At 41.1% G+C, this 24,993-nt stretch overlaps 1 protein-coding gene across 3 annotated transcripts in view; it reads left to right on the forward strand.

Annotated features, from left to right (window-relative positions):
* The first annotated feature begins 4,180 nt into the window (after positions 1–4,180).
* PPEF1 (protein phosphatase with EF-hand domain 1) overlaps positions 4,181–24,993 on the forward strand; it is a 36,232-nt gene continuing 15,419 nt past the window's right edge. Inside the window, exons 1-6 of one of the 3 annotated variants that reach the window (XM_026867885.1) lie at positions 4,181–4,613; positions 10,102–10,289; positions 14,743–14,915; positions 15,691–15,742; positions 21,355–21,527; positions 23,241–23,355. In XM_026867885.1, coding sequence (XP_026723686.1) covers positions 10,247–10,289; positions 14,743–14,915; positions 15,691–15,742; positions 21,355–21,527; positions 23,241–23,355 — 556 coding nt within the window. In that variant the 5' untranslated portion in view covers positions 4,181–4,613; positions 10,102–10,246. The remainder of the gene's footprint in view (positions 4,614–10,101; positions 10,290–14,742; positions 14,916–15,690; positions 15,743–21,354; positions 21,528–23,240; positions 23,356–24,993) is intronic. The other 2 variants (XM_026867894.1, XM_026867901.1) reach the window with 2 other exon arrangements.

The raw sequence follows: 24,993 nt of genomic DNA on the forward strand, positions 1-24,993 counted from the left end.
AAAAAAAAAAAAAAAAAAAAAATTTGTTACATGGGAAGTAGCACGATGAGGTCTAAGCGTTCGTAGGTGTGTCTTTGTTAAAGGGAAGCTGATCGAGCTCCTCTAAGCATCTGCTCAGCCCCTACTCCCATCCAGCAGTATCCAAGATTACTTAGGTTGCGGGTTTATGGTGCTGCTACTGCGGAAGATGGCTCTTTGTGAGGGTACAGAGCAGCGCAGCTGTTTCAGTGCAGTTCTGTGCCCATCTGCATCAGGTACTCATTCATTCAGGAGCTTTTTGTCAAGTTACACCACACAATAATTGCCTTTTTTTATTATGTTTTACCTGGGGTTTTGTGCTATTCATAGTACCTCAGTCCTCACCATACTAAATCCTCACATCCCAAAGGGAGTGGCTTGTGGAAGTACCAATTAAGGCACCTGTACAGTGTTTACAGGACTGTGATTAAAAGTTACAAACAGAAGCTATTATTTAGAATATAAAAGACAAGTTTGTTAATTTTCAGAAGCATATGGTGCCTATAAGCAAAACAGTGTATGGTTTGTAGTAAATACTGTGGTTGCCTTGACTCTTGAAATCAATAATATTTTGCTGAAGCAGCAGGTGACAGTGTTACAAGATAGAAAACTTTGTCTTTTTTGCCATTAGAAGCAATTTCATAAGGATAAAATGAAAACAAAGGTGAATAAAATTATTTCCATAGACTTTGCTGACTGCCTACCATGTATGTGATGGCTGCACTTAGTAGTTGGCAGTTCCCAGTCTTTAAAAAACAATTTAAAATGCTTTTTAAAAATCCTTTTGCATACTGATCATTAGTGTGCCAGTCAAATCTGTGTACCCTCCTGTCTTGGAGAGTCTGGTTTAACCCAGAGATGCCTTTTGGGAGGAGGCAGTCTGGTAGGCTTGAGGCTTCAGGATGTAGATTTTGCACTGCCTGTGCACCTTATGGTTCACCAGACCAACCAAATGCAGATCAAGCTGTTGTTAGGCAATTCTTGTGCCCATTTATTTTTCCTCATGTTGCTTTACTAAGGTTTGGCAAAACCCGAGTGCTGTAGATCGCTATCATCTCTATAAACTCTTAAGTGGAGTCTGAAGCTAACTTGTGAGGGAAGTAGAGTTGCACAAATTAGGTCATTAGTCATTGCTTCCCAGAATAATCTGCATTCAACTGATAATTTGGGAAATTTTCCTTTTTTAAAAAAAATTGTTCTCATTTTTACAGAAGGTATCCTAATGCTTCCATAGTGTTCTGGTCTAGTTTTTTGGCCTTTGGGAGTTTGGAGGCCCTACAACTGCCTTTCTTTCACATTTCTGATTTTGTGGTTTTTTTGCCTGACATTGAAACTAGCATCCTTACTAGTTTCAATGCTATTTATTCATCATCTCACCCAGACTTGTCAGTGGGGGGGAGATGTCTTTTCCTGTTCACCCAAATTAACCTACTCCTTTGGGTTTGTGAGAACAGAGTTCTGTCATCTAACTGACTGAGACAGAATTTAGAATTGTTCTGGACATTTATTTCTCTCAATTTCCTCTGTCTTGTTATTCTTTCTGTTTGTGACTGGATATCTAGGTCTCTCAGACAGGGACTTTTCCCCTGGCTAGTACTTTTAAATTGTTGGGTCACATAAAAATACTTCTTTGAGCTTGGTAGGGTAAGAGGAGGGGAATCACAGTAAGGGCTCTGACAGCACAATCACTTTGACTGTGATTATCTTCAGTTTTTCTGAAAAATATTGGTTACAATCACTTTGTAGTGGGTGCTTCTGAGAAATAGGCCTGAAGCAGAGTTTGAATTATGTATGAGGAATGCCTGCATGGAGGCTCTGTCAGGAGGTTAATGTTTCCAAAGTATTTGGAAAACCGAATATGTGCTATTACATCAGGAAGAGCTGCTTGTAAAGGGATGTCCTGATTTCTGCACTAGTAACATAACTTCGTTTTTTCTTGTCATGCTAGACTGCTCAACAACATATTGTCAGAATATTTTGGCCTACTTTCTGTTACAGCTGTTGATGCTAAAACCCTTTTCATCATCTTAAGTGTGCTTGTAATACATGACCACTGAACAAAATTGCGGTAGTGTGTGTGACCTTGTGGGACTGGTATGTTCTCTTTGCCCTAGGTAGAATGGCCTTGTTTGGTACAGCCTGTGTTCTTGGACTCGAACAGGAAAGGTTAATTTGGAAAGCAAATTTGTGTTTCCTCAAGTTGCATGTTATTGTGATCCCCACAGGTAACTGGAGAGGTCTCTCAGTCCAGAAAGACTGACTCTTCATCAGGTTGCTTGGTCACGTCATTAAGACAGGTGGACAACTTCTGTGAAAAACAAAAGAAAACAGACAGTGGAGACTTTATGTCCTACAGAACCTAACAGCTAAAAGTTTGATTCCTCTCCCACTGATCTTGGATGAAACCTTTCTGATGGATTTGTTGGCCATTGGAACAGATCTTGTAGCCTCTCATTATGCAGAGATCTTGGTAAATGCCAATATAGATGAATTTATCAGGTACAGTAAATGTTTCATAAATAATGTGTATCCCCAGCATGCAGTGGAGAGAGGTTATGATGTATTTTTGTTTGCATGCATTTTGGCAGAACAGTGTGATCATACATAAATGATTAGCTACTGTAATTCTTATCAGGGAAAATGCATTCTGCCAGAAAAACAAACATCAAAACTCTTCTGGGTCAAGCAGAATTATTGCACCTGGTATGTTCTGTTTACTGTCTCATCTCACAGGAGAGGAACAGCTTTGAAAGTGGAAGCTTGTGTCTGGGATTCTAGAACTCCAAAGGCTAGCTCAGTCAATCAAACCAGTGCATTCACACAGTGCCTTCTGCTTTGCTGGTTTGGGACTTTAAATATCTTTTTCACATTAATAAATGCATATGTTCTGTCACAGTAAGGGCAGTTGTCAGTCCCAAAAGACGATTTCATCACTTTGTCCTTCACAGTGGTTGGTGGTTGATGCCTCTAGGACTGCCACCAGACTGATGGAAAAAAAATCCGGAAAATACCTTGTTACAGTATTATTAGACCTTTGGAGCAGGGGTAGGAGGGTGAAGAACTTAGTTTGTCTCTGTTCTCAGAAATCTTCTGCTCCCTAGCCAGTCTTGGTGGGACTCTGCCACGAGGAGAGGCTGCAGAGCAAGGGGCGTGGTGATCCCCATCTTGTGCCAATCTGTGTGGAGCTTTCTCCCACCACAGCATGCCTGATAACCTGTGGTCTCTTTGGACTCAGTTCCTCACACTGACCCCACAGAAGTGGCTGCTATACTCTGTTCCATCACCCTGCACAGCAGCAAGCAGCCCTTCCCCAGCTTTCGGAGAGGAGTGGAAGGACAGACTGGGGGAAAAGGTGGTGTGTCGAGGATGAGGATGAATGATGCCAAGGACCGGGCCCAAGACTGTACTGGTGATGTTAAAATACCGTACTTGTACTGACACCTCATATTTTTGAATAGTTTGGTGGGGGGTGTGTGTGTGTGTGTGTGTTCAAAATTGCAGTGTCCCCATGCTACCGATACACTGCCAGAAGCAGCAGATTCCTCCGGGGCTGTTGTGCTAGCAGTGAACAGTAACAGATCCCCTTGGGCGTGACGGCTCTGCCCTTCCCTCGGCGCCTCTGCTGTGACTGAGTCCGTGGTCAGCGTGGCAAGGAGCTAGGTTAGAGGTGCGGGCCCTGCTGCCAGGGGTCAGAGTTTGATTTCAAAGCATGCGGCACCACACCTTCCTGACCGCACAGGGGAGCAATGCTGCAGCGTTCCTGGCTTGTCTGGTCCCTTGCCAGTAGTCGCTCAAGAGCAGATGAGCCAAAACATGAACCGAATCCAGAGTTCCAGTCACATGTTTATGGGGAGAACATGTGAATGCACATGAAGAAATGAAATGTACAGGCATTAGTGTAGTGCTTTTGAGGGCAAGATCTGAGTGCTTCATACCTGTCCCATTATCTGGGTATGACTGAATGTTTTGGAGAACACCCATATCACTAACATGCAGATACAGTGCCTCATGGTAGATTCAGTAATTCTCTCCTTAAGGGCTTTCGTAACCATGCCAGTCACATCAGATGACCAAATACCTGGACAGCCCTTATGTTTTTTTCCGGTGTGCTAGATCTGCTAAAATGCAAATCATTGCCTCAACACAGCAGAAAGGCCGTTCCTCTTGAAAGAAATCATGTGACCTCGGATGCGAAGCAGATAACTTCAGCTCATCCCTTTCTCTGCCTGAGATTCAGGAGGCATGTGACAAAACAGCTTTTCAACAGCACGCGTACAGCGCAGCTGGAGGGCTGCAGCCATGAGCTTTCACATCAGGCTGGACGATGAAAATGGCGTTTTCCCCTGACTGTTTCTGAAGAGCAGCGCTCAAGAAATTTCCTCTCAGGAAGCTGTACAAATAGGTGGAGAGCAAGTGCATTGCAGCCTCTGAGCGCCAGAGCCCCAGAGAGAATTGGAGCACCTGTTCTGCAGAGCTGCACCCCTTGTTGTGCAGTTCTCCTTCCAAAAAGGGGCTGCTTTCTCTTAAAAAAGAATCTCCTAAAGGTACTCTTGTAGAAAAAATCTCGGTATTGCTGAAGCAGAATGAAAAAACAGGTAATAGCTTTGGGCGGGGGATATGTGTATATATATATATATGGGTGTGTGTATATATATATATATATATATAAGCTCACTTTTAAAGAGTAAATTGACTTCATCCTAAGTCTGTGTAAGGAATGTATATGGGATGTATTTGTGATTTTACCCTGAGAAAAACCAATGTGCTTAAAACTATAAAGTTTGAGCTGGACTGGATCGTCATTCAGAACTTCTGAGTCCAGATGAGATCAAATAGCTTTGAGATTGCTGTAGTTCATGTACTTTTTGTTTTAGGAAAAATTAATTTTATGTTGATAATTTTTAACCTTGTTCTGATGCTTAACTTAAACTTTATTAAAACCAATATGAATTTCAGCTGAAGCATGAATTTCATTTTTAAACTCACTCAGATTTCAACACATTTATTCTGGAGTTTTGCTTTTTGACCACTTTCCCCCTTCAAGTAAGGAGAATTAAATGGGGTGTCATTAAGACCCTGCTCATTAACTGCAGGACAGCTCATGATTCTGATTTTGTTTACAATGGTTGTTAACTTTTTGCTCTGGTCAGGTCTGGTTTACTAGACTTTGCTTCAGGTTTTTTAGTTTTCTCCTTACTTCCTAAAGGAATCTCCTCCTAGAGGCATTTAACATTTCTGGAAAGTAATGTGATGGCTTTGCTTATACTTCAAAGTGATCTGCACCCCATTTGTGCACTTGTATTTGCTACTCCCCCTCTTTTTTAAAATCATTCTCCCCAAAGTCTTGTGGTGCAAAAAATGAGGCTGCTTGCTTTGTTTATTTTTTGCTCAGAAAAGTGCAAATGTTTTGTGTAAATGTATCCTTTATTGATTGTCAATAACATGAACTGGCATTCTTCCATCATTTTTCTACAGATTCTCTTTGGATATGCATGCAGTTCCTGAACTCAAGGATTGCTTGAGCAATCTCTGCATGTTCACACCTTTGCAACTCTTGCTTTTATTTCTTTTTGCAGTGCATTTTTGGGCTCAGGAATAGGAGTGCACCTTAATGAGCTGGTCTGTCTTCATCCTATTCTCTTTCAGGCTTTGCTGGCTTTCTGGTATCTTACTATATCAATTCCCTAGTGATTCCTGGCCCAAACACTGAGATCTAGCCATTGCTAGAAATGATTCCATCAATTCTATATTGAGCTTAGCCTTGTTTCTGTGAGCAGGCTGAAGAAATTGTCTGTAAACAGAAAAGCTTTCTCCTTTCTTTCTTTCAGATATATAACTATAGACAGATAGATAGATAGATAGATAGATAGATAGATCGATAGATAGATAGATAGATAAAATCACTAAAAGTCACTTTATGTCAGTTTATCTCATGGATGCAAAATAACAAGAGACCTTAACACATACTGCTTTGCCTATGTTTGATGTTCTCATACCAGCCCCTGGGCAGACCAAATGCAGCACTGGTGTCAAAATTACAGGTCTTGTGCCATAGCCAGGTTCTCTTTCACTCTTATTAGTTGGCTGTGGCTGCTTCATCCCACTTTCTGCAGAGTGGGTCTTTTAGCTAATGAAATCTTTAACTCATCTCTAGATCCCTGTCCTTGACAATCCCAACTTTGACAACAAGACAGTTTTGAAGAGTGTCTCTCTGCAGGTGCTAACCTGGGTGTTGTGATGTAATGACTGAGTTCTCTTCTCTATGGTATTTTGCTCTTTTGTGCCTCATTCCCTCAACAATGCACAGAAGAAAATTCATCATAAACCCATGTTATAGAATTTCCTGGTTCTCTGCAGTCCTCATTTCCAGAGGAAAACAACTCTAAAAAAAGGTCTGTGAGTCACAGAAAATTTAAAAATTGATAGCAAAAAAGACATCAAAGGAAAGCCCCTGCCACTGGAAGCATCCACCCATCCATCCATCCATCCATCCATCTGATCTTTATGGAGAAACCTGTCCCAAGCAGAGAAACCTCTCTCCAAGCAGAGGTACCTTCTACAACAGGTTATAGGAGGTGATCATAACTACCTGTTCACAAATATGGTTGAGAAAGGGACGAGTAGGGAAGGGAGTCACGTTGCTGGAAATAGCCATTGAAACAACTTGCAGGGGAAGTAGCATAATAGTGGAAATCCCACCCCAACATAAATAAAGGTTTCATTCTTTATCAAAGGTAAGAAACAAATGAAATGAAGCAAGAATAAGAAATTGAAACCTAGTGGCTCTTATTTCTATGGCTTCCATATTCTCAGGCTTGACCTAGCTTACACTTGTCTGCCAGTAGCACAGCTCGACTCATGTTAAAACATAAGGTATGCTTGAAAGGATGGTTCTCTGCCCAAAGGACCTGCAGCCTGATTTCATTAAAAGTCAGCTATAAATCTTTACAAGATTTCCATTATTCTTGAGGCAGCCTGGTCTTTACATGACTGACAAACTGGAGGCATGATTGATTTTTGGCAGCACCTATTACATCCAGATCAAATGGTGCTGATTCATCATCTCTGTAAATCAGGCTCTTGACAGCTCAGGTTCTGAAAGCCAAATTTCTGAGCACTTGTTGCAGTGTAACCTTCAGTGACTCCTATCCAGAAAAAGAGCAGCATGTGCCACTCCGGCTTAGCTTGATGCATGTCTATTGGCGTGATTGGAATGACATTTTATTTTGCTTCAGTGGATGGGTTGTGTATTCAGTGCTTGTCCATCACAAAATTGCCTTCTTGCTGAACTGAGAGAAATGTAGTAATTTCTTGAAGTTATATCTAAAAATGGGAGAGACCACTGACTTGTAGAAATTGAATTGCTTTTTAGTGAACATGACAGATTCTCTCTTAAGAGTAAATAAGTGGTATAGTATCCAGAACATTATGTCCCAAATTCTCATCCACTGTCCTTGTATCTCTGAAGCCTTTTTAAATACCTTGGTAAGATCCCAGCTTCCCATTTCATCAGCCAACATTTGGGGAAATTTTGTAATGGGAAATGATTCTTCGCTAGACATTGCTACATTGCATAGTAAATAGCTTACAGAAATGACTCTGTCATTTCAAATGCTTGATTTTCAACCTTCTTCCCCATAGAAGGCCTTTGGAGCAGATTTCTTCCTTTGGAGTGGCTCAATTAGGAGCAAGGAAGAGCCCTGGCCTGGGGGAGGCACTGGCTCTTTCCACAGTGGCTTGATCCCCCTATTCATGATTCTTTAGGTCGACAAGGGCAGAAAGTGAATTTGCTGGGCCTGGGTGGAGACCCTGCTTGTGGGGGTCTTCAGTGGGTGTGGCTAGTCTGGAGTCTTGACATGCAGGTTGGCAGCCCAGGATGGCTTTGTGGCCATCTGAGAAGCCATGGGGAAATAGGGTAGCAGTTTGAATGTTCGCTATGGCCCTTTTAGGATGCATATATTTGGGACTGAAGGTGATGATTATTCCCCTGCACAAGCTCTTTGAGGGCCTGATTTGGCCTTTTTAAGAGGTTTAATGATAGGATATATTTGTGCAAATTTTCTTCCAAGCTTTGAGTGTATGTTTCAGGCTTCATTTACTGCTATCACCATAAAACTTCTGCTCCTATGTCTCTTTCTTATATTTTTTTTGCTCAAGGAGGTGATAGAAGTCCATGAATTTAAGAGATAGGTGGGGGAAGAGTGAGGATGACTGGGAGAAAAGCTTAAGTCATTGAAAGTAAGGTGCGATAGTGATTCAGATTCCCGTTTCTTGGGTCAGCCCATTGTTTGCCCTGTCTTGGATGGAGTCCTGAGGGCCATGGTGGTTCTGTTTGGGGCTCCTGTTGCCCAGATGCTGGGCATATGCTGACCAACCCTCTAATGAAGATAGGCTTGCTGCAACAGGATTTAGATTGTAAGATCTTTTTGCTCTTGGTTCTAGCCTTTAGATCACAATTCAAGTTGTGGGTGGCTGGTTTGAGATGGACTAATGAATACTTGAGATTCTCCTAAGAGGGCAAGTGAGGAGATGGTATTCAGTAGAACAACAGTTGTTTGGAGTGAAGACAAATTTGAGCTATTAGCAATGTCAGTGCTGTATTTGATGCTGTCAAAGCCATTGATTGGTTCAAAATTAATGTTACAGTTGGCTCAAAATTAATGTAACAGCACTTTTTTGATTTCATGCCAGCTCCTTCAGAGGGAGGAAAAGCAGTCCGTTGTGGAGAAAAAACCCTAAAATCCTTCTTTCCTGAAAGAAGGTGGCAGATCAAGCTCACGTGTAGGATACCCTGGTGTTGTGGGACCCTGAAAAGCAGCCCCACAACTAAAAAGTTGTGCAGTATTAACATCATGTAACATAACAAACATCACATAACATAACATGATATGTAATAATGTGTAATAATATATAAAACCTGTAAATAGTCCTACAACAATAAATGTATTCTAACCATTGAAATTGAAAATGGGCTAGTTATGCATTTATGTTTTCCTCTCTCTTATCCTCCTCCTATTTTTACTTCTGCTAGTAAAGCCAAAGGAAAAGAATGGTAGTTAAGCATTCATCTTATGCTGATGAATTTCTTCTTTGTTTTAGAACTCAAAAGAAAAAGAATATCAATGAAACAAAACAACAAATGCGGTAATTTAGACATCAGACATGCTAAAGAGAAATGTATTCCTGGAGACAGAGAGAGAGAGAGGGGTCAGTGTGATCATACAAGAAATCTTTAGCTAAAACAAAGTTCAGTCTCTCTAAGAGCATCAGTGACTTTCTTGTTACTCAGAAATTAACCCATTTGTATCTCAAGGGAATTGTATTCATTTGAACTTGTTGATTAGGAGGTGTATTGCATTATAAGTGATAACATTTATTGAAGAGCTGATCAAGTGCCAGGAGAAAAGGCCAAAAGGCCACACTGCAAAATGTACTTTGTTCGTTTATTTAATGAAACCAAATCTTTTATTTAGAATGTTTCTATAGAAGTGCAACAGAAAATGTGATATTTTCTTTAAATGAAATCTGATAATGAAGCACTTTGCTATGCCACTGTCTCTCCTTGTAAATTTGGTGATGGTTACACTGAGAGATAAAGTGATAAATGGGGTGGTAGGGCAACTTTTCAAATCAGTAGAGTGTTAGTAGGGCTGATGTTTGGGGTTGTTTTAGCAGTAGTATCAGATGTAATTTAAAGTCCTTAAAATTCTACAGTTCCAATTTTCAAATCACAAGAATGAAGAGTGACGTGCCTCTGTAGTCCCTTGTCCCTAGTAGTAAGGCTTTAAATAGCTATGCTTCAGATTAAGAAATCAGTGTTGCATATCAGCTTTCAGCTAACATGTAAGGAGTAAGCTGTATTAATTACTGAGTTCATCTTCTTGAATGCAAATTGATAGTTATCAGATGTGAAAAAGAAACCTAGTATGGTTCATCAGGTCCAGTTTTTGTGGGATGTGCTGTACAGTAATTGGTTATGAGCTGTAGGTTCTTTAGATTCTGTGTTGTGAAACACTTTTTTTTTTTTTTCTTTTTTTTTTTTTTTTTAAATATCTCTCTCTCTCCTGATCCTCTCCCTGTTAGGAGTGCTAGGATGAGTCCAGGAGCCCAGAGGGGTATAATCCTCATCACTGAAGGAACAACACAGGAAATGTGTGTGACGCTAATAGCCGAGAGAAACATGCTTCATATCTGCAGCAATTAAAACTTGGGCAGCATCGTTGGAACCATGGGGTGCAACAGTTCTGTAGCTTACAGAAGGTCAGAGAAAGGTGAGTGCTGCCTTTGTCTTCAGGGTCAGTGGTTGTTCTCTCTGTAACACCAGAAGATGATTGCAAGGTAGCATTTCCCTCCAGTCTAGTTTTCAAAATACTTGTTCAGGGAAAATGATTTGCTAATTATCTTCTTTTTAGAAGAGTGCCTAGCTTTTAGATGCTGGCTGAGGTCAGAAGGCAACTGTAGACCACCTCTAACATCTACAGATTGGGTTGGAAAAGATTCACAGCATTAGGGACAGAGGCTAAATTTCAGCTGTGTTGTGCTTGTTCTGTCACTGGCAAAGCATATGGGCTAAGGTATTGAGGGAGACCTTTTATACCTTTTCACTACACAAGATTCCTGGGCAAACTGCCCTAAAAAAACTTCCTTGCTGCTTGGTGACCCTGGTTATGAAACAAGTGTAATAAAGCAGAGCTATTACAATGACTCAGAATCAGTTTTCTGCCATACCAAGTGCCTGGCCTGAAATTCTCCCTGACACTCACTGAGGCTGTCGATTGGAAGTCTCACAGTACCTGGTTAATTGTTCAATTAAAAGACTAATGCATCACCCCCCTGCTTTTAATTGTGCCACACCCTGGTATGAACACACCAGGCTTTGCACAGGTAAAGGTAAAAATCCTTTTGTTTCAGAATTGTCTCAGACCTTTGTTCAGACCCTTTGTGTTCTCTTTCGAGGTTTGTCTTTAAAGCACAATTTACAGGTCTGCCAAGAGCCATGTTACATGGCACTGTGCATAGTTTTAGGAGATGATTATGCTGAACAACCACGGTTGAAAAGAAAGGCTCTTTTTGGTTACAAGCCAGGACACAAGTCACAGGGAACTGGTGACTAAGAGGCAGGAGTGCTTAGTCATGGCTACAGGGATTCAAGCTGACTGGTTTAAGGGTAGCCCTCAGCTTTGTGAACACTACTGAATTGTCACAGCAGCATCAATGCTGTATTACAGCAGTGGAAGTAGAATGGAAACATCTGGAGTCCCAGACCCATGTGCAACTGGGAAGCAGTCCTTCCTCTTCAGGTTTGCATGCTATGCATCTATGTACCTTGTGAGGCATTGGAGATGAGTTGGTTGGGAATATTTCTGAGGGTGCAAAAACTTGGAGTGGGCATGGGGACTGCCACTCTTTTCAGTCCACAACCATCAATACACATTGGTGTGGAGCCAGACTTCACTACCCCAAAGTTGGCTTAATGTTTTGTATGCTTCTTCAACAGTGTTTTGTCCTCTCCAGTTGCTGGATGGTATTCTTTCTGCATTTCAGCAGGAGTCAAATGATGCTGAACTGTCGTTCTCTCAGCAGCCTGAGGCTGTATATCCCTCTAATGCATTAATAACATGAATTTAACAGGTACTTGTGGTGTAGAGACATTCTGCAACTCATAACAATTTCTTTTACAGATGCAGTTTAGCCTGGTATGAAAATCATGTTCTGATTCAGTCCTGAGAATAACAGCACTGTAATAAGCACAATTAAAAAAAAAAGGCAGGAAATATTCTGTTAGATTTGCAACATTAACCGTAGTGGTTGATACATATCTGTCTTAGATGATACCAGTGGAACGGTGCTGTCTTAAGTGCTCAGGACCATTAAGCAACCTGGGGGGGGCTTTAATGGGAAGTTTAATGGTTCTGATGCTGGAAATCAGTTTCTGTGCTGGTGGCTTTGCCCCTTAGGTATTCCTCTAAACAGAAAAGTTGATGACAGCCTTGCTGTGATGTGTCAGGCTTTCAGGTCTGTGATGGTGAGGAATTCCAGAAAGGACAGAAAAGAAGAGGGATCTCAGAGTTTATGTAGAGTACAATGGATGCTCTTAGTCCTATAAGGATTACATTTCCTTTAGGCAGAAGGATTCCTTTAGGATGGATGCAATATCTGTAGGATGGGAATCTTTACTGTTTGTGGCCTTGTCTGGTAAAAAACTACCACTTTAACTATACTGTATACTTATTAATGGCAAAATAAACAAACATGCTATTATGACACCTGTAAGCATTTTTATTAAAAAGCTTCTTTAATGTTATAAATTTTTTAATAGAATCACTTTTTCATGGAGGCTTTTCTTTACCTGTGTAACTGTCAGTTTAAGAAAAAAATCACTCTCACTCAGAGGTGCTGGTCATCCTAGTCTCAAAATTCCTGGTATTTGTGAACAGCTGAAATAATGACTAAACTGTTGTCCCTCTATTACAAAGCTTTGCAGGGAGAAAAAAACATTAGTATTAATTGTTGGCTGTTATTTCTTGTTTTGTTTTTCAGTATCAATTGCAACAAAATAGAAGCATATTTGTGTTAAGACATTAGTGTTGGTTTTAGTTTCCTCTGTTACTATTTTTCATGATTTTGCAGTGCTGTGCAGTGGTGAATGTGTCAAACTCGGGAATTCAAGAGAATGTCTCAGTTTTGTTTCTGTTCCTCTGCTCAGAAATGAGCTCTAGTTCTTGGGAGTGTCAGGAGCTAAGATCAGTGTATTCTTTTGGTCCTTGCACCTTCGATAGAATTGCCCTGCAGCTGCTTTGACTTGTTCCCCCATGATCAGAAGCATAAAGACTTTTTCCTGTGTCCTATGTCGAGCTATTCATGGTTGAGTTCCTTAGGAAACTCCTTGAAGTGAGGTGTTAGCTGCAGGACTGGAGGCAAAGGCTTGACATTTCTGTCTACTTAATTTACTGGTATCCTGTGGAGAGTAGAGGGAAAAGAGGTAAGGAATGAGTCAAGAAAGTATTATGTTCAACTTTAAGTGAGTAAATGTGACATCTCTTGAGAGCAGCCTCCTACCTTACTTTACTTTTTGTTGTCAGGCAAGAATATGGTGGTGGCGATGTGGTTGCACTGGGACAGGTGTAGGATCCAGTACGTCTTCCTCTTGCTGTTATGCAGTGATGCGTGTCATGCCTCTTGACTGCCCCTGCTAGTGCTCTCATAATTTAAGCAAAAGACTAGATTTGAATTTGCCATTACTTCAGCTGCTCCATCTACCAGGCAGTAGCTGCATTTTGTTCTGATTTTGTATAGTAAATGGTGTCCTCCTCTGGATGTCCTCCTTATAAATCCATACTTATATATGCCCTAAGTATCTGAAATGTGCGTTTATGCCTCTCTACTGATCTTAAACAGTTAACAGTGACAGAGGAATGATTTTCTCAAAGTTAGTTGATCTTTCTGGATAAGAGCCCTTAGAGCGCTAGAGAGACACAGCTCTGTGAAACAGTGGAAGTTACCGCTCATCTGTTCCTCCTCTCCCCAGCTCATGGTTATTTCAGGCTGAGCACAGCCCCTCCAGACTTTGGCTTTCACTCCTTACTCCACATCAGTCGAAGCTGCAGTTATCACCTGTAATGCTGAGGACAAGACTGCCTGTCTTCCTGCTGGCAGTGCTACTGCCATCCAGATTTCGTGACCTGGCTCCTTAGAGCTGCTGCCCTTCTCTTTGGGTGTGAGGAGTAGCAGGCAGGATTGTCAGCATGATGGGGAGGGATCAAGTGGGCATCAGATCCTGCTGCTCCTGTACTGCACAGCTTTTGCTGGTGGCAGCTGTTCACGCAGCACTAACTGCTTGACATGGGTGTGAGGAGCTCTCCCCACAGGACAATGCCTACCCCAGGATTTCTTTGTACAGGTGTTGTTCTGCTTGATAAACTTGTAACTGAGCAGCTAAGGGAATGTGATCTGTTTGTGGCATGGGTGGGGCCTATAGGCAGCAGGCCCTTTATTCTAGGCTGCAATCTTGGTGATTGTCCTTCAGTGAAGTTTCCAGCAGTTTTCCAGACTTGAACGATGGTAGACATGACTTCTTAAAGTGCTGAGTGGGGTGTGTATTCAGCATATTGTCCAAAATGGTCTTCTGACATGTCCCATTGAAGTCTTGGGGTGAGTGTTCCTTTGTTCAAACTAACCAAAGATATACCTGTGTGTCTTTTGGCACATCTATTTAAGCAATATATTCTGCCCTTCAGTACCATTGTTAGTATTTATCCTAAAGTTTGAATTTTACTGGCTTGCTGATACCTCTGTGCAGGCAAAAGTTTTCTGTTAAAAGAGGCTGTTACAAACTCTGTCATTACACAATGTTCATGTTATGGCTTGCAAAGTCTAAAGCTTTTTACTGTAGGTTGGTAAAGAAATACATTTTTTTAGTAGGCCAAAACTGCTTCCTTTCCTCACATTCCCAAAACCCATGCACTGCCCATCAGCTGAACATGGCTGGCTTCTTACATGGGTGCTGTCTTCAGTACAGTGAAATGAGACAGGTTTCTAACAATATAGGCCTGAGCAAATCATCTAGATTGGGATCTGTCTCTGAAGAAAGAAACAAATATTAGAAAATGTTTTTTCAGTCTCACTTTTACAGAGTTTCATTTTAATGTCGACTGTGCATAACGGACGGAATTTGTCATCTGTCTGCAAAATTCTGAAAAGGTGGCACATGTGTTTTCATTGTAGATTACACCGCATCCATGTGTACTCCCTTGTTTTCTGTTTTGACAGCCATTAGAGCTGCTATCCTCATCCAGAACTGGTACCGCTTTACAAAGGCCCGGCTAGAGACAAGGCGCCGCTATTCTCTGAGTATCTTTCAGTCAATCGAATATGCTGATGAGCAAGATCAACTCCAGGTTTGTAATTTTTACTTCTTCCTGTACAAGCAGTTCTGTTATCCCCAAAGGACTGAAGCTACACATAAACAGAAAGGATATGTGGTTATTTCTCCCCACAAAGCTGTGTCCTGTATAATAAAAGTGATTCCCTGCCTTGCACATGAACTAATTAAGTTGTGTGTATACAGACATATATATGTATATATAACTACGCAAGCAGCAGGACACCATTCTGGCTGTACAACCATATCTAGGTTAGAGGTTCCTGTGGAACAGCTCTGTTAGCCAGGGATTGCAGGTCATCTTAACCATGGCTGTGAGGCAAGATATGTGCAACAGAGATATCTGTGTCTCAGCACATCAGTACAGGTGATTAGGAACTTCCCGGGCTTTGTGTTCATCCTACCATCAGGGTCTAAAGTCAGTTCAGTGCGCTGTAGGAGTATATTTCTATTGACTACAAAGGAGGTCCTAGGCAAGTAGTGTGGGTGATGGACAAGATGAATTACACTCAAAATTGTCAGCAGCATTGATACGGCTCTGGGACTTTTTAAGTATTCAGCTAGCATCAACCTGCTAATTCATAGCAAAGAAGGAAAGGAGTAAACCATTTCTGTAGAAGGATACAAGTTGCATCGTTATTGCAGGCTGGTGCTATGGGAACATGCAGTAGTGTCTTAGATCTGCTTAATTGGAAATAGCTAGTTTAGTAAGTAAAGTAAGGAAAAAGAATGTTAATGCTTGTTGGATCCCCTAAACTAATGAGTATGTGTTTGTTCTTTTCCATACTCAGCTAGCCAACTTTTTTACATTCATGCTGGATCACTGTACTCATCCTGATTCAGGTAAGGATAAAAATCAAAGTAATGTGGAGATTCTGTTTAAAAAACCTGATGGAAAGTTAATTTTCAATGTGATGCTTAAAGCCTATAGCATGTGCTGGGGCTGAAGTTTGATTTCTCAAATGCTATAATAAGAATTTGTTCCTGTAAGTGTTGACTTTGCTCAGTATCTACTCAGTGAGTCAAGATGTAAGGCAGAACAGACACCTGTTGTCCTTATGGGAATATTCAGAGGTGCTTAGAGTGCTTTCTTATATGTTACTTAAGCTGTTCTCATGGTAGACTTACTGACTCCAATTTTCCCAGCTTTCTGTGCATGTTTTCTTAAACTATGAGATGTGATTATCCAGAAAGACTGTGTCTAGTTGGTTTAGGGCAGGTATAATTGAAGAAGTTGCTGCTCTTTTTTTTTTTTTCCCCAAAGCATGTCTGGACCATTTTTTAATGTAGTTTTGTTTTAGATTTCACTGCAAAACATATATCAATATGTGAATGATTAAAAATGAAATAAATTTAAGCCGCTGGAAATAAATATTTAAAAAACATCTCAGTTAAAGCTCAGTTATTCAAAGAACAAGCTTTACTTTTTGACGTCTTTTTGGATCCTTGGACAAAACTTACTTTTGAAGTCAAGCTCAACAGAAGGACAGACTTGAAAGTGTTTCCAAAGTCCAGAAAACAAACATGACTTCTCTGAACAAATTGAGAATAGATCTAATTTCAGCAGAGTTAAAAAGGAGGCTGTCTCCTTCTTATTGAATTACAAGAGAGTGTTCTTTCTCTTTCATCTGGTCCAGCCACAGGTTATTCCAATTAAAATTTGCACAAGACACTTTGATATCAGGATAAAAACACCATCAAAACCGTAAGTGGTTCAGTGTTCTAATGACAACCATTAGAAATGACAATTTTTCTCTCTTAAATACTTTAGAGTGCTTAATGTGCTCTGTGCTCTGCAGAAAAAGAAATTATCTTTGAGCCTTGCTCCAACGCCAAGGCAGATAATACTATAGTCCTTCCTTTGATTTTTTCCCATTACCCCACTGTATTCTGAAAAAAAAAAAAAAAATCTGCTTTAGTCATGTAACGTCCTGGGAAGAAATTGGCAGATTTAAAATCAGACATTGCTCACTTCATGTACTTCTACATGCTGACAGCACACCTCAGTTCAGCTTTTCCACCTGAGTGGGAGATAAGATAATAGTGCTAGGCATGAGATTTGGAAATATAGTGTTAATCTCTATTTTCATTAAAAGGGAGTTTTACAGCTGCTCATTGTAGATATGATTTATCCACCATGTCTATTGACTGATAGAACAAAGGTGAGGTGCCTCAGGTGACTTACTCAGGTTCAGGACATGGCTGGTACAGGCACACTGCTAGAGGCATAGGCTCCCTGCCTGTTCACAGGCAAGGACTGAGGGTACTGTGGGTACTGCCTCCATCACCACTGTGCAGGTGACTTGTTTCCTTGTCTTGCAGATATTGAGAGTTGCAGATGTGGTTAAGGCTGGAACACATGATAAAGTGTTTGGTTAATGGCAAAGCTCCCCTTTGTCTTGCTTCCTTAAAACTTTCATCTGTTAGGACTGAAGTTGTTAAGACTTGATAAATGCTTCAAGAGCTTTATTTTTGTCTTGGTTTGTTATTTCCCCCTTTCTAACACCCTGTTACAGATACCAGAACCCAGAATGAAATGCAAGGTACATGTATAATAGAGAGATGGCTGAGGCCACCTATGCAAAGGAATTTATTTAGGGGGCTTTTGAGAAATTCCATATATCAAATCTGTGTTGTCTAGGTTGTGGCTATGCTTGTCCAACTACTGCATATGTGCATTCTTTACTTCAAGCTTTTCATTGCTTGCCCCTCTACCCATGCTCGCCCCCCTGATTTAAGAAAAATCAGTGCTGAATAGAGTGATACTTAATGAACTGCTTGCACTTCTGCTGAATCATGGTCTTGAGCTGTGAGCCACGCATGAGTGTTAACACAGCAAGCAGACAGGCTACAAAGTGGCTTTGCTATTCCCAAGCATTTTCTAAACCCCACGATGCTCTGGCTTTTTTTTATCAGTATATGCTCACTTAAATTAGAGTGATAGCATGTGGTCCAAAAGCCCTCTCCAAGAAGATAGTATATAATATTCTTACCAGAGAATAGGCTCTCTGTTCATCACAGTATGTGATGAGAAAGCTAACTCAAGATTTTGTGATCTGTGTTTTTCCTTACATTGTAAACCACTCAGTCTCCACTATTCATCTTGTCACTTTCCTGTTTTTAATCTTTTTCAGAATGTTTTTCAAAGAAAGCAGCCACCATCTCATTAGCACAGTGGTGTTTTTGATGTGATTGTTTATCTGTTGTACCCTGAAGCTTTTTTCATCCTCTCATCCTGCTTAAGATGTCAGTTCAGTTTAAGTTGTGATTGGAATATTATATAGCTGTGCATCTTGTTCTTATTCTGCTTCCGATTAAAAGCTGTTTTCCAAGGGTTTGTGGGAAATAAGAATTAAAACCTTTCCCACCTTACGCTTTTCTCCCTCCTGCCCTGAAAAAATCTGCGTACTTACTCAGCCTTTCAATGGAAAGATCTCTGGTCAGAGAAAGCTGGAAACTGCTTTTCTGCTCACTCTTACATGGGCACATTGAGGGTGAGAAGGCTGCAAACATGTCCTGGACAAAGTGGTGGGACTGGGAGCCTGAGGCACCCCTGGCTGTGCCTCTCATGATCACCAGGGCAGGAGCCATACCTCCTGCAGCCTTCCTTCAAAAGGGAACAAAAAAAATATGCTGTTTTCTGCAGTTTCACGCCCCATGATGCCTCTCTTACAGCAGTAACAGGCTTCCAGGGCTTTTTGCATCATTCTTGCAGTGGTGCATAAGACACAGCTGGTTGCAGTTCACAGCACCAGGAGTGGAGGGAAGGAATAAATGCTTGGAGTGTTACAGAAATCTTCATCCTTTTAGGGGACTCAAGATCCATCTGGCTTTGACCTGATGGCTGGGGATCAGTGTCTGGCAGATGTAAGAGCACTCCTCAGGAGTCAGAGGTGCTCTCGGGTACCCCAGTGGTTAGTCTGAAGGTACACAGATGGTGGCAGAACAGAGAGCTTATTTCAGAGCTGCAGAGGTAGCTAATTCCCTGTTACCCCAACAGTGAGTACATCCTTGGCAGTGGCGTCTTTGACTTGTCTTAAACACCTCCCATGGCAAGATGGTCTTGTCAGAAGAATCAGGACCCTGGGCTTTCTGTGGCCAGACGGACTCCATATAGCTCTGGGCTTTCATGTTTAACCTGGAATATGGCTGTTGCCTTGTACAGTGGTTGTGTGGGGTCTGCTAATACAGGCTCAACTCACTGAGCTTGGGCTTGACCTCTAGTGTCAAGAATACAAAGCAGGTCATTCCCTGTGCTCCTTGTAGTCAGTAGAGACATGCAGGTGCTGCCAGAGGGTATTTCATTCTGTCTTAAGGCATGTGCCTGAACAAGGCATGCTGAGAGTTTTCATTCCTGTCTTTCAATATGGACTGAAAGAGCCTTGACAACTCCGACTAGAAGATGACTAAAATGAGAGGGTTGCCAAATCCTTCAGAATTAGACCTGCATGGGGCTTGTGGTGAGCTGGGGTACTTGTCAGCCAGCGTGCTAATCCCCAGGCTGCATTAGGGCATCCATTACAGTACTGCTTTGAGACAAGACAGACATCCTGTGCAGGAAAGAGCCTTAAAATCCAGCTGAAAGCATGCCTGAAGAGACGTAAGCGCACTCTAAGGCTAATGACTATGACTGGCTTTTGACAACTCATCCAGAAGTGGAAAATGAGGTGTACTTTGAAGAGATCCACCCTACGGGGAAGGAGATTGGGTTTCCCACCCTGGGCATATGCCAAAAAGGAAGCAAGGCTGTGAGGAAGGTAGGTTCATGTTTAGAGGTAGAGGGTTGAGTAGCCTGATGTGTGCAGGAAGGGAGAGCCAGAGTAAGAGCAGGCACAGGCAGGTGTCTGCCTGGCTTGAAATGCTGAGGAGACCAGTGACCCTGAAGGCGTTGTGTCAGGTGAGGAGAGCCTCTGGATAGAACAGGCAAGCAATGAGGAATTGGAGTGGTCTGAGGAACTGGCTCTGTGCTCTGCAGCCACCCACTTCCTGAGAAGTGTGGCACAGAGGGAAGTGCCGTCCAGAGACCTGCTCCTAGAGCTGGGCCAAGACTTGGTGCAGATGTGCTTGGCTGATCAGCATGTGGGAAGCAGCAATTTCAGTCCATGGGTGATGATCTGGCGTCTGGCCACACAAGCTGTTACTGTGGTGGAAGACTGCAAAACAGACTGTACTTGGTGGAAAAGATGAACCCTGAGCACCTTTCTGTTACTTGATGCCTTAATTAATTTACATGGCTGTACACTGAATGTGCTAATCAGCTCACAACAGATGAGCTGATAAAGAAAGGTGGGGGTTTTTTTAATCCAGAGCTGATAAAAAGTGTATCTTTATCTGTTTCCTTAATATGGATTTTATCCAGTTATAAGAGAAATTGGCCTTTATGAGTCTCATAATTTATGAGGCCACATGCTAGTTCTAGCCACTGTGAGTTTTGAGTCACAGCCACAGGTATTCCTCCAGCAATAAATAATACATTTTTATTTCCAGTTGCATCTAATCAAGGTTACAGAAAACTTACCTGTAGCCCAGCAACTTTGTTTACAACAATCATCTCACAAGAGCAACTCTGCAAACAGCAGGTTCCAGAACACTGTCCTCTAGGGTCTGGTATTCTCTTTTAGAATAATGCATGATAAAGACAATCTGCAAGAAGAAAACACTGAAATCTACTGTTCACTCAGTTACATTTCAGGGGTATGTCAAGAAAATATTGGACTGAAACAATTAGCAATGTTCCTTCTTCCTCTGTGTTCCAGGAAAATTAGAAGCTGTGCTCTACTTTACTGCAGTGTTTTTGTTTATTTCATCCAGTGGTTTTATGGCAGTCAACCGAAAGCAGGCATTGTCTCCTGGTCATGTCAGAAAGGAGTGCTTTGCAATCCACTGTGAATAAATAGGATTTTTTTCATGACTTTTTGAATAATCACTGACCTGCTAGTATTTAGCCTAAAACTTTTATGTAGAAAATAAAAGCAATAGAAAGTGAATCTTTAAAACCTGTATTAAAACTGTAATATTGAACTTTAAACAGGTGATGGTCATTGAATGATCAGCCTTGACTTTTGAATCTACTTGCTTTGTGGGGGGAGGAGAAGAAAGTCTGCAATAGATTTTGTTTCTCACTACCTATGAGAGCAGATTGCTTCACAACTTCAGTGCAAAATGTTTTGCGTCCTGACCACAGCTACTGGCTGTTGGGACAGAGTTTTTTGCCTGTTTTTTCATTTGGTTGTTTTCTGCCTGGTTTTTGGTTGTTTGGGTTTTTTTTTTTTAGTATTGTGAAACAATTTGGGGAGACCTGGAGCTTTTTCATAATACAAGGCAGGATTTAGCCACTCTAATCCTGCAGCAAGTAAAGCATCAGTTACATTCAATCAGTTCTGGTCATGCTGTTACAGCCCTGTGGGGGACTGATGGAGTGTCTACATCACTGTTTTTCTTCCCTCTTGTTCCAGTTTCTCACATTCTCACCAGCCCTGGTGTTTCTCAGGTTGTGGATGAAGGCTTATCTTTGACAGAATTTGAAAATAAAATTGATGTTCCAGACTCCTATTATGGACCACGACTCTCATTCCCCCTTACTGTTGAAGATGCCAATGCTCTTCTGCATGCTTTCAGGAATGAACAGGTAAGTTGCAACTAGTTTGATTTCTTTTTACTTATTTTACATCTATGTTGAATTGTAGCTCCACAATCAGTTGAATCCAATGTAAGGCTAAACTGATGCCTGAAGAGATATTTCACCCTTCTTTTCCATCCCGTTACCCTTTCCTGCTAGCCCCATGTGATCATACAGGTGAACTGTCTTGGGAAATCGATCTGGCTGGAAGCTAACTCAACAAAATCAGAAGCAGTCAGTTCTCAGCCAGACCAGTTCCCAGATTTGATTCACTACTTAGCTGCATGACCACCAGAGCCAGCACTGGGGAGAGGGCAGAGACTGGTGGGGACCTTATCCTCTAGCACTGGGATTACAGTGATCGTGAAATGGGGAACCCTTAGAAGCTGTAAAGCAGGAGTTATCAGTGAGGGTGAAGGACTGGGGAAGGTGTCCTAAGGTAACCTAGAAACCAGTTATCAACTTTATCTGCATTAAAAGTGCTCCTTATGTGGTCCTTTTTATTTATCCCCCACCCATTCTTTTTAGAGGAGTTGAGGTGTAAGGATTAATCACCTCTTTCCAGTGTGCAAGACACCACCATAATGGGAGAGTGAGTATAAAGCATCATTAATATAGTAGAACAGGGTGGTAGCACAAATCTCAGGAGCTTGCTGTCTGCAGCTGCCAAGGCACTAAGAAGGCTTTTGCTGATTCTCTTGTGTTCCTGAGCAAGCCCCTTTGCTGACCTCTTACAAGATGAGGGAAGGCACAGCTTTGTTTGAATTTGTGGTCATTTGTGCTTAACAATATATAAAGGATAATGGTAATGTATATAAAGGATAAGGGTCTATATTGCTTTTTAATGTACTAAATAAAAGTGGTTGGGGCTTTTTTCTGTAATTTTATGTGGAGGCTGATCTTAAAGTAGCAAAATATAAAGCACATGATAAATGAGGCCACCCAGACTTCCCCATACTGTCAGCTCTCTCTTTTCTTACTATGGTTGGCATTTTATTAAGGAAATTATTATATGTAATGGGCTTTTTTTGTTTGCTTTATAAACATGAATCTTGAAGTCAGTCTGTAGCTCATTTGTCTCCTCTACTAAATTTCCTCGGAGATGTGTTTGAATTAAAAGCCTTAAAAATCACTGACTGACAAAATTTTCGTAAAACCATTAGCAGAGAAGACCAGAAGCTTCAATGTTGCATTGTCATAACATCTTCACAGTGAGCAGGAAGATAACTCTTACCAAGGCAAGCCTTGCTGGAGTTTCCCTCTCATTATTTTTGCAATTTCCTGAAATTTTTTTCAGGAAAGCCTTTGAGGTTTTTTTGGTTGATTTGTGGTTTTGTTATTTTTTACTCACAGCTAGAACTGCATCCTTTTTTTTCTTCCAGTTACTTTTAACAGATGAGCTTGTGCAATGATTATCTGAGTGCTGTATAACCCAGTCTTTTATCCTTTCTGTAGATGGGAAGAGTAGAAACAGTACACTAGAAATAAAATGGGAAAATATATAAAGCAAATTCGTTACAGGCTCCATATTCATTCACTGGAAAGCAAGTGCAGAGTTGAACACTCCTAATTCCCAGGACTAAACCATACAGTCTGTAATCATGTCTGGAGGTCTGTAGTATAAATAATCTTGGCAATATATGTCTGATATTAATACAGCAGACAGACATATTGCTGCTTCTAATAAGTCTTCTTTTTCTCCATGCATTTGTTTTCTCACAGCTGCTTCATGCTCGCTATGTACTGCAGCTGCTATGTGAAACTAGGAGGGTTCTCAAGGAGATGCCAAATATCACCCATCTTTCAACTTCCTACTCCAAGGAGATAACTGTCTGTGGTAAGGCACCAGAGAAGATAACTGCTCTGGGCTATGGGTTGGTATTCTAAGTGGTTAGAGAATGATGCAGATATTTCCAAATGTTGCCATCACAAGAAAGTTCTCGATGCTTTTTTTTCCCTTCTTCCCCCCCCCCCCGGAACAAATAATTTAAAAAAAAAGGTTCCTGAGTCACACTAAATGTATTTTAAGAAAGTCCCTCACCTCCTCTTTCATTTTCTCATTAAACATTTCTGAATGAGGCAGTATTAATTCAGGTAACACTGCAGAGTAGCTTAAATATTCCTGCATTTCCATCTCTAAAATACCAACAGGTATTTTGATCACTGGCTGCAAGTCTCCCTACTTTCTCCTCTTACTGAGAAAAAGGCTTTACCATCATAATTTATTCAGTCATGATTTTAATGAGGGCTTAGTAGGGGTGGCAAACAAGACCTTTCATTGACAGCATCACTATCTAGAATAAATTGAAAGTATAATAAACCCTTATTTCTGAAGGAACCCAAGAATATGGATCAGTCTTTATACAACCAACAAGTTAGTCTCACAGAATGATGTGATGTGTCACAAGGTAAAGAACCAAGAGCTCATTGCCCATCTATTTTGCTAGACTTTTGTAAATTATGGATAAAGGGATGCAGTATCCTCACTGGCCAGAGAATGAAGTAGCTGCAAAACAGAACAGTTAACTCTTGACAGCTAGCAATGTGTGCTGTGTGTAAAGTGGTATAAGGAAGGATACTATGACACGTGCAAAACAATGTTTTTAAAGATGTGGTTATGCACCTACTTTGATTTTCAGGAACAGGTTTGTTTAAATGAGGCTTTGTATAAATAATAATTTGTTAAGCAAACCAACAGAACCTCTCTCCAAACCAAGGAAACACAGATTCACACTTGTTCATGACACAGCATGTTCTTACTAAGCAAAATGTACTTCTTCATTTTTGTATTGCATTTGCACTATGTAAGCAGCATCTAAACAGGTCCTTTTCCTGCTATTGAAACTAATAGCTTTTGTAACCAGAAGAATCCTCTGCAGAAGATGAAAGACCAATTTTTAGACATTAGTCCAAAATGCTGATTTTCTTAAAATAAGTTATCCCTCTCCCCATTTTCTTTTAGTTTCAAATTAGTGATACAGATTAAATACACACCTGAAATGTTTGCATCCACATATGTGATGAAAATCTATCATAACTTGAAGGATTCCTTAGAATTACTTCAGCAGGCTCATAATTAATGAAAAGTTGCACATAAACCATGTAGACTGGGTAAAAATGTCATTTCTTTTTTCCTAATCATTGGGGGTGTGAAAGCACAAGATAGGTTTTGAAACTGTTCTGTGGCTTTGTGGCGGTGAGTCACAGATGTTGGTTATGTGAGCATACAGTTCAGTCATATGCAGAGGGGAGCTGTGCTGCAGTGATGATCCTTTGTGTTGGAGTGAAATCCCCCTGCTTGTGTCAAATAAACCTCTTGGAAAGGGCCAGATCAGTCATTCCTGTGGCCTTAGCATTGATGCATACAAGCATGGACAGTTCTTGACACTCTCCAAATCCTGCCTGTAATAATCAAAAGCTGGCCCTGTATCGGACAGATGTTCAGGTGTGCTGTATATAGTGGGCCACGTAGTAA

The sequence above is a fragment of the Athene cunicularia genome (genome assembly GCF_003259725.1).
Source record: "Athene cunicularia isolate RWA chromosome 1 unlocalized genomic scaffold, athCun1 chr1_part1, whole genome shotgun sequence".
In the NCBI taxonomy this organism is placed as follows: domain Eukaryota; kingdom Metazoa; phylum Chordata; class Aves; order Strigiformes; family Strigidae; genus Athene; species Athene cunicularia.